General features: G+C 48.1%; 5 protein-coding genes across 5 annotated transcripts; 2 read left to right on the top strand and 3 right to left on the bottom strand.

The window, feature by feature from the left end:
• Positions 1–123: 123 nt before the first annotated feature.
• BO79DRAFT_237332 (glutathione S-transferase family protein) lies at positions 124–1,028 on the top strand (the record flags this gene model as incomplete). The annotated part of the gene is made up of 3 exons (XM_025684684.1): positions 124–489; positions 545–867; positions 920–1,028. The coding sequence occupies 3 exons, from the start codon at positions 124–126 to the stop codon at positions 1,026–1,028; spliced, it is 798 nt and encodes a 265-aa protein (XP_025540484.1).
• Positions 1,029–1,767: 739 nt separating this feature from the next.
• On the top strand, positions 1,768–3,446 carry BO79DRAFT_264165 (hexokinase; the record flags this gene model as incomplete). The annotated part of the gene is made up of 5 exons (XM_025686755.1): positions 1,768–1,856; positions 1,915–2,025; positions 2,085–2,110; positions 2,161–2,571; positions 2,625–3,446. The coding sequence occupies exons 1-5, from the start codon at positions 1,808–1,810 to the stop codon at positions 3,444–3,446; spliced, it is 1,419 nt and encodes a 472-aa protein (XP_025540483.1). The 5' UTR covers positions 1,768–1,807.
• Positions 3,447–3,586: 140 nt separating this feature from the next.
• BO79DRAFT_227847 (2-oxoglutarate dehydrogenase family protein) lies at positions 3,587–6,717 on the bottom strand (the record flags this gene model as incomplete). Its single annotated transcript, XM_025683909.1, has 3 exons — positions 3,587–4,113; positions 4,160–6,562; positions 6,702–6,717. 3 exons carry the CDS (start codon positions 6,715–6,717, stop codon positions 3,587–3,589), a joined length of 2,946 nt encoding a protein of 981 aa, XP_025540482.1.
• A 501-nt stretch (positions 6,718–7,218) lies between these two features.
• BO79DRAFT_287151 (dihydrolipoamide acetyltransferase component of pyruvate dehydrogenase) lies at positions 7,219–8,730 on the bottom strand (the record flags this gene model as incomplete). Its single annotated transcript, XM_025688547.1, has 4 exons — positions 7,219–7,335; positions 7,390–7,572; positions 7,625–8,008; positions 8,065–8,730. The coding sequence occupies 4 exons, from the start codon at positions 8,728–8,730 to the stop codon at positions 7,219–7,221; spliced, it is 1,350 nt and encodes a 449-aa protein (XP_025540481.1).
• A 785-nt stretch (positions 8,731–9,515) lies between these two features.
• BO79DRAFT_217105 (thiolase-like protein) lies at positions 9,516–10,746 on the bottom strand (the record flags this gene model as incomplete). The annotated part of the gene is made up of 2 exons (XM_025683346.1): positions 9,516–10,518; positions 10,568–10,746. The coding sequence occupies 2 exons, from the start codon at positions 10,744–10,746 to the stop codon at positions 9,516–9,518; spliced, it is 1,182 nt and encodes a 393-aa protein (XP_025540480.1).
• Positions 10,747–13,732: the final 2,986 nt, after the last annotated feature.

The raw sequence follows: 13,732 nt of genomic DNA, 5'->3' as shown, positions 1-13,732 counted from the left end.
ACGAGCCCGATCCACTCTCGGTCTTTGCAATAATCGCAAAACCCGCTTTAAGAAGCTTCTCAACCACCCATCATCGTCACTATCTCAGCGAACTAACCCGCGGACACAACTAACAGGGACATAATGAGAATCATCCAGAAACAACCAGAAATAACCCTATACCGCGGCTTCCCCGGTACGGGGATCTACACATGGTCACCCTTCGTCACGAAGCTTGAAGTCCGGCTCCGGCTTAGAGGACTATCTTATCGCACTGAAAGTGGGTCTGTTCGCGCGGCGCCACGGGGAAAAGTGCCTTATGTTACTGTTTGCGATGAAGACAAATCTGGGCCGGATCAGGCTCGGACAATGTCTGATTCGGATCTCATCATACAAAATCTTGTCGATGATGATATCCTCCCAGACCTAAATGGCGATTTGACTGTTCAGGACAAGGTTCTTGATTCGGGGATTAGGGCGTTGTTGGAAGACAAGTTGTACTTTTTGCAGGTATTTTCACATTCCACCCCGTCTGTACATCGTGTTTTGTTAACGAGAAAAATAGGGTTATGAAAAATGGATTGACAATTACTATTCCATGCGGGAACATATCCTAGCCTCACTGCCGTATCCTGTTCGGATAATCGTGGGACATCTCATCTACCGGAAACAGTATCAGACGTTGCATGGGCAAGGGACATTACGCTATTCGGCAGAAGAACGGAGCGCATTCAAGAAACAGATATGGGAGGATATTAACGCCTTATTAGAGGACTCCAGGTTGCAGAGTGATCGGAAGGGAACATATTGGGTGCTTGGGGGTCAGCATCCGACTGAGGCTGATGCTACGCTATTTGGGTTCATTGTTGGGGCTTTGATCTGTACCGCGTAAGTTTCCTGTTTGGGGGAGTAGTACGTCTTGGGTACTAATTATATGCAGGTGTCCTGAAACGCAGGCGATTGTGAGAGGGTTACCAGTTCTGGTAGATTATGCGCAGAGGATTCATGATCGGTACTTTCCGGATTATGAGCTTTGGGCGGAGGAATAGTACTTTCAACCTTGTTCTTGATTGGCATTCTTAATTGGGAGTTGTGTCAACAGATGCCATATGTTACTGAATGCGTTGGGGACAAGTGGGTTGGTCAGCCATAACAGGAAAACATGTGTGTGATCTAGATCATTCCGGAAACACCGATACCGTGAAAATAACCCGCGGAGTGCATTAAGTAGATAACCTGCTAGACGCCATGAACAGTAAGGTGCCACGAAAAGTGTGCGAGCTTATAATTTATCTTAAGATGATAATACTTCATAGGTATCACTACATCATCAAATCCTACCACTTTCTAGACCCTTCCACAAGACATAGACCCAGAGCCAAGAGCCTCTAGATGAGCTCTAGATAAGCATTGCCTTGAAACAAGGCCATGCAGATCCAACCATCTTATCAACCAGACGCCGGAAGGGACCACTCCGCGGACCCGCCTCGGGCCGACGTCATCCTGAAGTCAACCCGATTCATCGCCGAGCTCTGAAGATGCCGGTCCTACTGTTCTCGGAACATTGTGTACCGGTCTATAAATAGAGTAATCCGGAAAACTTGGCTATGACTGGTTGGGAGCAAACCCGCGGATGATTAACTAGCCTGGTTGTCAGATGTGGGTATGCTTCATGAGGGCTAAGCTGTAGACCGAAGGTATACGTAAGAAGAGGTGATTGTGTTACTTATCTGTGCTATATAAAACCAATTGGAAAGGCTCCTGATTTCAGTTGAACACCATTGTCTTGTTCATCGTTAGTTAGGATATCATATTGCTAGTTGTCGAAATGAAGGAACCACAGGGCGCTCCCGCATCGGGCATCCACTTCCCGCAGGGTATACTACCCTCCTCGTCACATGTTCCGCAGAGCCCTGGACTGACACTGCAGCGTAGGAGTATCGGAGAAAGTTTCAGAAGAGGTTCAAAAGATCGCGGATATGTTCCGTGTCGATGGTGACACTCTTCGACAAATCACCGACCATTTTGTCAAGGAGATGGAGAAGGGTTCGTAAACACCCCTGGCCATACATTGTAGTAAAGGCTCTGACATTGCCACTATTCAGGACTTGGAAACTCCGACAGCGATATTGTACGCTTTGTTGACTCCCTCAGATAAGCTGATCAACTGACACATGCCAGCCAATGAACGTAACCTGGGTTACCAAATCTCCAACCGGCCACGAAACAGGCCAATACCTGACTGTGGACATGGGCGGAACCAATCTTCGCGTATGCAACGTCACACTGACAGAAGAGAAAGGCGGATACAAGATTACACAAAGCAAGTTCAAGTTACCGGGTGGCTTGAAGACAGGTAATGCGCAGGAGCTATGGACGTACATTGCAGACCACGTGGCAGACTTTCTGCGCGAGCGTGAATTGACTCCCCGCCCGGGCGAAAAACTACCACTTGCGTTTACCTTTTCCTATCCGGTAACTCAAGATAATATTCGACATGGTGTCTTGCAACGCTGGACGAAGGGTTGGGATGTATCTGGAGTAGAGGGTGAGGATGTTGTTGCACAATTGGAAGAGGCGTTTGAGGAGAGGGTAAGCTCTTCTATACCATCTAGGTATTACGGCACTGACTCGTTCATTGACAGAACATCCCTGTGCACATCGTGGCATTAGTGAATGACACGACTGGAACGCTCATTGCATCGGCATACAAAGACCCCGAGATCAAGATCGGTAGCATCTTTGGCACTGGGTGCAACTCAGCATACATGGAAAAGATCGGGCGCGTGCCGAAGATTGCAGAGCACCATCTCCCCGCCGACCAATACGTCGCAATCAATACCGAGTATGGCGCCTTTGATAACAGCCATCGGGTTCTTCCGCGATGCCAATTCGACCTCGAGATTGACCGTGCTTCTCCGCGACCGGGTCAACAGACATACGAAAAGATGGTGGCTGGGCTGTACGTGGGAGAGATAGTGAGGCTTATTATTGTTCATTTACATGAGAAAGCTGGCTACCTGGAGAACATGGACCTCGGTCGTCTGCGACATATTCACGCTATGGAATCGTCGTGTGTGTCGAGGATGGAAGAGGATGGGTCAGCGGAGGATAGCGCGATGGCGGAGACACGAAAATTCCTCAAAGAGGAATTTGGCATTGAGCCAACATGCGAAGAACTCCGTGTCTGTTGTCGTCTTGGGGAGATTGTCTGCACGCGTGCGGCCAGGTTGTATGCGTGCGGCATTGCGGCTATCTGTAAGAAGGAGGGCATTCGCCAAGGCCGTGTTGGTGTGGATGGGTCTACTTTTGAGAAGCTTTTCCGGTTCAAGGAGCGGGCGGCGGCTGCTTTACGAGAGATCCTCGAGTGGCCTGACGGTTCAGAGGACTTGATTACCTTTGTGCCTGCAGAGGATGGGTCGGGAATTGGTGCAGCTTTGATTGCGGCGTTGTCTGGGAGAGAGTGAACAGCAGGAGGGGTTGACATGGTCTAATGAATAACGATATACGAAGCACATCTATTATATGAAGACTGTTTATTCTTAGTCCGTTAGTATAATGATAAAGACATCGGTACCTCGATCTATAAAGCTATGTGAAGAATTGATCATTGACGGGAAGACACCTGAAACGCGTCACTCATGACCTTTTCTTCCTCAATGGCGTGAAGCACCTTATACCCCACTGCAACACTTGACATTGGATCCTTCCCTGCATACCGTACTTTCTTATCTGTATGATGCTTCGTCTTGGACAGAATAACCTCGAACCTGGGCATAATATGACCCCAAGCGCCACCATTAAGCGTTTCTTCTTGGCACCAAACAACATCTGTTGCGTTCGCGTAGGTATCCAAATTTTGTCTAACTTGCTCCCACGGAAACGGATGAAGTTCCTCAATCCGTGTAATAGCCGTGTCTTTGTAGCCATGTGTTTCGCGATACTTGTAGAGCGCCGCATAGACTTGGCCGGAGCAGAAGATGACACGCTTGATGTCCTCCGGCTTATTGATAGTAATACCGTGCTGGGTTTCGGAGAGCAACGGTTGGAAGTAGGGAGTCTCTATGAACTGTTCAATATTTGAACGTGCAAGGGGGTGGCGCAGTAGGGACTTGGAAAAGAGTATGATAAGAGCTACATTTGTTAGCAGGGGTATGAGATATCGGAGAGGAAAACATACGCTTTCTGAAGTCCCGGTGAACTTGCCGACGCAAAACGTGGAAGTGGTTTGCAGGACTTGTCATGCACACAATCTGTATGTTAGCATCCTGATGCTGGCGCTGGAGTTGCTCTGGTGTTGGAAAATGCCTCGAATCTTCGTCGCCCAGTTGCAAGAATCGCTCCAAGCGGGCTGAAGTATGTTCCGGTCCTTGGCCGTCGTAGCCATGAGGCAACGAAAGAACCACACCAGAGCGCTGAAGCCACTTCTTCTCAGAAGATGCGATATAGTTATCAATGATGACTTGAGCGTTGTTTGCGAAATCGCCGAACTGGGCTTCCCACATCACGAGAGTATTTGGATCTGCCAAAGAGTAGCCAAATTCGAAACCCATTGCTGCAGTCTCACTTAAGGACGAATTGGTTATGGTGAATAAGCCCTGGCCTGGGCTGATGGTGCTTAAAGGTGTGTATGTTTCGTTGGTTCGTTGGTCGTGGAAAACGGCATGACGCTGGGAAAAGGTACCTCGTTCGACATCCTGTCCGGCTACTCGAACCCCTGTACCCTCACGGAGAAGCGTTCCGAATGCCAGAGCTTCGGCAGTAGCCCAGTCAATAGCTTTGCCGGTCGTCAATGTTTGTTGCCGGCGAGAAAGAATCCGTTCTAGGTTCTTGTGTAGCTCGAAGCCTTGTGGGACCTCCGCTCCAAGGTTCTTAGACACGGCCTCGATGAATTCATAGTTGACTGCGGTCACCTTCGGTGATAGTGTTTCCGTATTTGACTCTGTTGGCGTCTTCATACCCTTCCACGAATCGATTAGCCACTCTTTTGGATCAGGCTTCTGATCTTTCCTCTTGTCGAAACATTGCATAAGCTCTGCCCAGGCTTTATCTTTCATCATCCGGACTTCCTCTTTCATGACGACGCCTTTTAAGATCATGCTAGCCTCATACACATCGAGAATATTCTTCTTCTCCGCGATGCGCTCATACATAGTTGGTTGGGTGAATGAGGCCTGGTCCATCTCGTTATGCCCATTACGACGGTAGCAAACGATGTCGACGAGGAAATCTTTCTTGAATGTTGCCCGGAAATCCGCAGCGAGTACACCAGCAAAAACCACTGCCTCAACATCGTCACCATTAACATGAATAACTGGTGCGTCCAAGATTTTCGCCACGTCCGTGCAGTATGGCGACGACCTTGCCTGCCAGGCATCGGTCGTGAACCCAACCTGATTGTTCACGATGAATCTTAAAGTTCCGCCAATCTCGTACCCTTTCAATGCAGCGAGTCCCAGCGTCTCATACACTGTTCCTTGGCCAGCAAAAGCCGCGTCCGTATGCACATTCAACATCATGGTCTTCTCAGTATTGCCATTCCTCCCATCTTGAATCGCCCTCGTCTTCCCCATAACGACGGGGTTCACCGACTCGACATGGGACGGCTGCGGCGCCATGCTCATATACACCTTCTTACCGGAAGTAGTTACCCTCTCACCACTTCCCCCATAGTGATACTTCACATCTCCGGGTATGCCCCAAGCTGAAGTCTCCTTGGAATCGAAATCCCGCAACATCGACGCGCCATCTTTTCCAACAATGTTATACAGCACATTCATGCGCCCGCGATGACCCACGCCCATCTCAATATGCTCAACACCATTTTCAGCCAATCGGTCCACGGCCGCCTCGAATGCAGGAATGTAGCTTTCGACTCCATCAAGCCCAAATCGCTTCTCATTCGGGAACTTCGTAGCGAGGAACTTCTCCCAAGCCGTAGCGCGTACCAAGCCATCCAAAATACGTTTCTTCTCGTCATCCGAGAAGACATGACGTTCTGGCCCCTCGATCCGCCTCCGGATCCATTCTACCTGCTCCTCGTCCGAAATATGCATGTACTCGACACCCATACTTCCACAGTATGTTTCCTCGCAGGTGGCAATGACCTCCCGAAGAGTCATACTCTTCGTCGCGGTGAAATCCTGCGCACCTAACCCAACAGGGATGATCATATCTAGATCCTCGGGTGCGAGGCCATAATGCGACCGGGACAACTCCTTCTTCCGGACCTTTCCTTCGTTGAGCATTCCTAACGGGTCGATGTTGGCGTGTTCGTGGCCCCAGCGCTGATATGCCTGTATTAACTGGATGGCTTTGAGCTGCTTCACTGTCTCCGATTGCGCGTGTGTAGCATTAGTTGGTTTGGGTATCTTAGAAGTTGCAGATACTAGTTCTGGTGGAGGGATGAAAGCCTGCTCAATTGCGACATGTCCGTTTTCAACGTTTTGGAAGTATGCTTGCCAGGATACATGTACTGAGGTCGGGTCGGCTTTCCATGATGTGTACATGGTGTCGATGTAGGTCGAGGCGGTGCCTTGGAGGAAGCTGTCATTGTTGTGCTCGCTCTGTTCAGTGTTAGGGTCTTTGGTATTCACAAAATATATAGAGACGGCATACCAATTTGTCTACTGAGCGCTGTGTCGTTGCTTGAGTGGCATATAGCCGTGGGTGGAGAGGATGACGGGAAGAGTGGTGGACTTGCCGTAGGCTAAGTATTCGACTTCGTGGAACGAACATATCGTCTCTTTTGTACTAAATAGTGATGAGTAGACGCCTATCTGGATAAAGAGTATGATTGGCTGCTGTTGGTGCTGTCACTATCTATATATTTGCTGAGCCGTTGCAGCAACAGATCGGAGTGTGAGGACCCCACCAGTGCAAATAAGTTGTAAACTAAAACTGAATACAAAAGGAGAACCCCGCATCTTAAGTAAGGTTCGGTAGGCTATCGGCAGTATATCCTCTACAAATTGATACATGCAGATCGGTATGAAGGCTTCTCGCCAACAGATTTCCCATGCGGTCGGCAACTTAATGAGATGCCGTTCCTCGGCACATCCGATCTATGTCCGAAAGTATGTTTATGCCTGGAAATGCAGGCCATACACAACATATTCAAGTCGCTTGATTTAAATCACATTGAAAGCAGAAAATAAGGTTTCACAGATATGTACAGGATGTTCTTATTCCACAAGCAGAGAAAAAAAAGGACTAGCAGAGAACAATCGTCTACATAATTTACTCAATTAGCATGCTCGCCGGATCCTCGAGATACTTCTTCACCAAGGTCAGAAAAGTAACCGCTTCACGACCATCCACCAGCCGATGATCGTACGTCAATGCAGTATACATCATCTGAGAAAGTAAATTAGCAATGCTAGAGTGATACGCATTATAAATTGAGCTTACCGGCCGGATTTCGACCTGTCCTTTGATAGCAACTGGCCTTTGCTGAATTCCATAGATACCCAGCACCGCCGTTTGCGGCACATTGATGATTGGCGTACCAAACATGGATCCCCAAATGCCACTGTTACTGATAGTGAACGAACCTCCGGACAAGTCGTCCATAGTCAATTTGCCATCGCGTGCCTATACCAGTCAGTCTGTTATACTCTGAAGACAACGCCGATCCTGAACCTACCTTCTTCCCCAGCTCAGCAATCCCCTTCTCAATCCCCACCACACTCAAACTCTCCATATTCCTCAACACCGGCGTTACCAATCCCTTCGGTGTCGCAACAGCAACGCTGAGATCGATATAATCTCTAAACACAATAGTATCATCATTCTCGATAGATGCATTAATAGCCGGGATCTCCTTCAACGCGAGCGCGGAGGCACGGGCAACTGGACCCATGAATCCAAGCTTGACACCATGTTTCTGTAGTACAGTGTCTTTGTTCTGTGCCCGGAATTCCATCACCTTGGACATGTCGACCTCATTGAACGTGGTAAGGAAAGCGGCGGTATTTTGGGATTGCTTGAGACGCTCTGCGGTGCGGAGGCGCATGCGGGTCATTTTCTCCTGCATCAAATTTTAGTATCTCATCTATGAAGGCAAAGTTGGCAGAGTCTATATACCTTTCTCTCTGCGCGACTACCCTTGTAAGCTGACACGGGTCCTTGAGCGCCGGCGACGGGTGCAGCAGGCTTCGATGATGCAGTGGGCGCAGTATATTCCTTCTTAGGCTCGGGTTTTGCCTCTGGTTGGGACATAGGGGACGATGTCGGCTGATCTTCTTTTGATTCCTTAACAGCCTCTAAAGCAGGTTGAACCTCTGCAGTTTGCGACGCATCGCGCTTCTCCAGAGATAATTCAATAACCGCCTGTCCGACCGTCACCGTATCGCCCTCGTTCACAAGTAGTTTCGCAATTGTACCGCTCTCAGACGCATTTATAGCGACGTCGATTTTATCCGTCTCTATGGAAGCGATTTCCTCATCTTGCTCTACGTAATGCCCCACCTGCTTGTGAAATGTAGTAAGGACACCCTCGGAGATAGATTCCGCCATGGCGGGGACGTTAATGACTCGTGTTTCTGCGGTACGAAGAGCCGATACACTAAAGGCACGCTGTTGCTGCGACGACTGTATGGGTATCCATGGCTTCTGTGACGCGGCGGTTGTGCGCGATGTAATTCGAAGCGCGTTGTATGTATGAATAGGGTGGACTGCAGGTGTGGTGCTGATAGCGCGTGGAATGCGGGCAATGGGGCCCCGGAGTCGGGGGGTTGTTCGCGATAACATTGTGGGTGATTGACGATGCGACAAGGTGAGAAATTCTAGACCTCTGAGTGGAGGAGCCTCAGGCGATTTAGATCGAGGGTGTTCCTCGGCTTGTGGTTGTGATGCCGCGTGGCCCGGCGGGAATACCCTCGGTTGCCGACCCGCCGGGATTTCGGCTACTTAGTGCGGCTATATGGCAGAAGCTTACACTAAGTTGTTATCGAGCAAATTTGCCTCTGCTTGTGGTTCATCATGAGTCATCTGCGTATAGTAACAGCTATTCTTGGTATCTATAGTTGAGTGATACGATGACATTCAATGCTCAATATAGGAACTAACTGTCTGGTTCTTGCACCTCATATAGTCTATCATATCATCTATGTCTGAAAAGGGCTGTCAAGATAGCATCCGTATGGTAGGCATGGGTACCATATACCTGGCTACATTAGGTGAGTTACATAGCAAAATTGAAAACAATGTACTTCCCAATCTATTAGACTTTAGGCAAATCAACTATGGTATAACAGGGATGAGGATTGGAGATATTATTCGCAGATCAGCCATGCAGGGTTAAGCCGTATATCATGATCTGCTTGCTCTCCAGGAGGTATCTTAACTTGTAAAGAACAGGTAGTAAACATTATTGATATCAATAGAGTAAGCATACATACAGCAATCGAGAGTCACAACCAAACAGATATTACCCAGATGACTGTAGTTCGGGAGAAAACAGAAGCGAAATCATCAATCAATTCAGAGCCAAACCGCTTTTTGCACACTATAAGGCCAGAGACCGAGATCACTGTCTATACCATGCGGCGTAAAAGGGTCATCTCGGTTGTAAGACCAGGTCCAAAACTACACGCAACAACATTCGGTGACTCCAGCTTCAGTTCCCGCACCTTATCCAACACAGCGAGGACGGCAACACTGGACGTGTTTCCCCTTGTCCTGTAGATCTCATTACTAGCCGCCAATGCATCATCTGGCAAGTTGAGCGCATCCTGTGCACCCTGGATAACAGCCTTGCCACCTGGGTGAAGGGCCCAATGAAAGTCGGTCGGCGAAGCGGATGACATCCCGTTGGATTGTATCAAAGACTGGAAAGGGGCTTTTATGGATGCAACTGCAAGCTTGGGAATGTTCTTCGAGATCGAGGCCAAAAATCCATGGGTGCTGACTTTGTACGACATCTCATCGAGTGTTCCAGGTGCAACACCGGTCCGTTGGTCAACGACTGCGAATTGCTTGGGAGTTTTATCGCTCATCCCTAATGGGTTGCAAAGGACAAGAGCCGCCGCGCCGTCGCTAAACAGGGCTGGGCCGACTCCAGTAATTCCAGATTGTGAGGATGCGTGTAGCTCCGCCCGGATTTGAATGCTACAGAGCTCGCATGCCACAACAAGGATTCTCGCCGCTTGATTCCGATACGTAGCTGCACTTGCTATCGTGGAGGCAACCCGGAGAGCTGCACAACCGCCCCCACAGCCAATGCCGCTTAATAAGATTCGTTCTGCTGATGGAGAGAGTCCTAATTCCCGAGCGACGAATTGATCAAAACCTGGGGCTCCACCGTTCGTAACTGTGACGGACACGATATGCGTGATGGAGGACGGTTCGATGTTGCTTTCACGGAGAGCTTTGAGAGCGGCTTTTGTAGAAAGTTCAACACTGTATTTCCGAAACTCTTCGTCTACATCTTCTGCAGTGGGTGGAGAGGCCCCAAGCCAGCGAGGGTCGTCCCACAAGTCAACGACAGGTCGTGTTTCGATGCCTGTCTTGGTATTGATTTTGAGCAAGGCTTGTAGCCTGATTTAGTTAGACAGGCCTCGTCATTTGAGGTGTGGTATTTACGTACCATGGTGGGTTATCGGGGTAGATCTTCGAGGCGTAGTCATTCAGCTCTTCTGGCACAATAAGTCGGGACGGCCACTCGGTACCCATGCCCGTGATCATTGCCTCATCCCCTTTGAGTGGTACCTCTTGTTTTTGAGGTTGCCCACCAGAAGAAGGTGACGCTGAGAGAGTATTACCCATATTGCACTCAGAATGTGAAACAAACTAATAAAAAGTGCACCACACGCGGGAAGGTCCAGTGATTTTTCAACGGAATTGTAGTATGCGAAGAGTGTTGGTGAAGAATATCTCTTGATTCAAACCATATGGTCGAGTGCAGATGGGCTTATATAGTAGCGAGCAAGCCATTGCAGAGGATATGAAGGGGACAGCTTGAGCCTTCTGGTAGACCGTAAGCTCAGCAACTTGCAGCGGTCTACCAAACCCACCATACAAGGGACATTTGCCTCCCATGCACATTGATCAAGGAAGCAGGCAGCATGCGGATGACACCTGATGATTGAGTTTGGTTACCGATGAAATACTGGAGTAAGATCTGTAAGTTGGGTTTTCGGGCCACAGGTAGCATCTTGGTGCGGGCCCAATCAGGCCAGCCAAATGATGCTGTCACATTTCCTGCAAATCCTATCCGGCCATTCAAACCTTGGACCACATCATGGCCTAACACAATTCTGAGGTCGAGCTCAGACATCATTTTATTTTTTTTTTCTACGGTATTTAGTGGTTATCAACATAACCTACTCCTTTCATGGCTTTGTTCTTATTATTTACAGTAGCCTGTTCGTACAATTTCATGAATGCCAAGGTCGGGGTCAATGCTGCTGGAAGAACCGTTATTTCACGCCTATACTTTTCATCACGACTAAGCTCACCGCATTTACGAATTAGGCTCAAGTGGAGCTGGCGTGGTACCATATAATTAATTAATCTGCACGGTCACCTGTGCGGCACCGATATGTAGTATGCAGGGACCTATAATCCAAGTTGTCTGCAGGTTTACCTGATCGGCAGGTATGATGGGTATTATTTTTTGTTTATAAGCTTGATTAGGGTGTACACACTTACGGAATGGGTATGTCTAGTACTTACTTGCTATACGAATTTGGCTTCCAGAAACAAATAGCCTGGCCCGGGTGCATACTTGGACGTGGTTCATGCATAGGTTCAGTCTGCGTTGACTCTCACTCTTTAGATATGTCTCATTAACTTTGCCTTGTAAGGCGAATGCCATTCGTCTCCACTTTTACCAATAGATACGGGGTAACTAATCTACAGATGATATCCAAATTCGTCAGTTAACGAGAAGTGAATAGCAATAATAACCTATATCTTCGATCTTGACTTCATTTCCTGGCATGATCCGTTGAGGGATTCGTTTGTACGCTAGTACCGGCGGGAAACGAATCCTGGGTATAACCCCAATTATTGTTTCCCTACGAACTCTCACGGGAGACCCAACAGCGTAACTTGATGGGCTCCTTGCATTTGGAGAGAAGCGTCGCATTTGCAGACTGTCAAATGAACAAGAGGAGGCAGTATGTAGGTACGTTAAAAGACCGACTCGAGGTTTTCAATTTAGTAACTGCGACGGTAAGCGGAAGTGGTGCGACATTGGGAAGTGTTATAGTAATTTCGTAAATATAAGTGAAACATACAGAGAAGCATACGTAGTCTGTAATGCGAGTGCCCATGTATTCTTGTACGGTGGTTTGAGTGTGAAACGTTATCATAACCGATCTCACTGAATAGGGGTGAAGCTGTCTTCGGTGTTGCGCAAAGAAACAAGGCCATTCTCGGTCGAGTAATTCTAAACAAATAGCTATACGAAGCTTACTTAGATTAATTCAAAAGAGCAGCAGGGAGTGCCGAAGCTCACTCCATATCAGCTGGGACATCCTGAGTGAGAATGGGCGGGCGGATATATTTCTTGACCAGTACCTTCTGGTGTGAGGTATCTCTGCAAATGATGCTATTGTACACCATTAGTGACAGTAGTTATCCCTAAACAAGACCAGCAAGCCTGCAGTTCTCTATCCACTATGATCTCACCCGCATCATATTGATTGCCAAGCATAGAAACTCATGTACGCTATAGAAGCCTTTTCGTCCAGACACACGACAGCCCCGACCGGACGTATTGCTGTCCGACAGTGAACGCAACTGCAATGAGGAACAGCAGCAGGCTTCCATGCCGGTTGAAAGTTATAGCTGCAGCATGACCAGCCCTGCAAGTTGGAGTTGCATTGAGGATGCAATGGAGAACATTTGTCGGGCTATTGAGCCGCCTGCAGCGTTTTACTATGAAGCGAAGCTTTCATGTACATACCCTATGCGGTGTGAGACCGACAGCGTACATAACGACATATCACGAACAATCTAGAAAACTGGACTTTGTCGTCTATGAGGTGGGCTTTCTTCGGGTGCTGGCGGCGACGGTAAGAGATCATGCGACTGCATCAGATCTTGCCAGGAAGTGTCTAGATACAATTTTTTCTGCCGGTGAGTAACTTATTCTAGAGCAATACTACCACCGGTACAAATAAAAAGCATTGCCAAGTAATCGCTGTAATTCGTGAATCAAGGCCGCAAACAGGATAGTGGAAGAGACGAAATACCAGATGGATACCGCCGAAGAATGGCAACCTGTCAAGCTGGGCTTGATAGGAGGTTTCAAAGTTTACTGTCTATTTGAGCAGCCATATGAGTATGCAACATGCGATGATTGAGGATGATAATTCAATTGATAACCTGTCTCCTAGCAACCGATATTCGGTCATAGTCAAAATCAGGCACGCAGTCTAAAGGTATACCAGCTCTCTCATCGTATGGCGTTGCATGTAGATGTTGAGATAAATGACGCGATCAATCATGAGTGAACCAAACGTAATTGGATGATGGGGAATTTCTATTGTACTTCTCAGGCCTGAAGTGAACTTATTTAGTATGTAGTGCCAGACGAAGCTTCTCTAACCTCTTATTCATAGCAGTCCGCGTTATATATAATTTGTTATGCTTGGATCCGACCCGGAGTCAGAAACAACACGACTTGGGAGCTTCAATATATACTCTCTCTCTCTCTCCTTTGGGCCATGTCAAAACAATCACCAGATGAGAGGAACCTATTCCTAGGATTACGTGTACCAGTGAGATATTGCCGCCTCGTAGT

The sequence above is a fragment of the Aspergillus costaricaensis genome (genome assembly GCF_003184835.1).
Source record: "Aspergillus costaricaensis CBS 115574 unplaced genomic scaffold BO79scaffold_13, whole genome shotgun sequence".
NCBI classification, from domain to species: Eukaryota; Fungi; Ascomycota; class Eurotiomycetes; order Eurotiales; family Aspergillaceae; genus Aspergillus; species Aspergillus costaricensis.
This window is presented reverse-complemented; position numbering and strand designations above follow the sequence as displayed.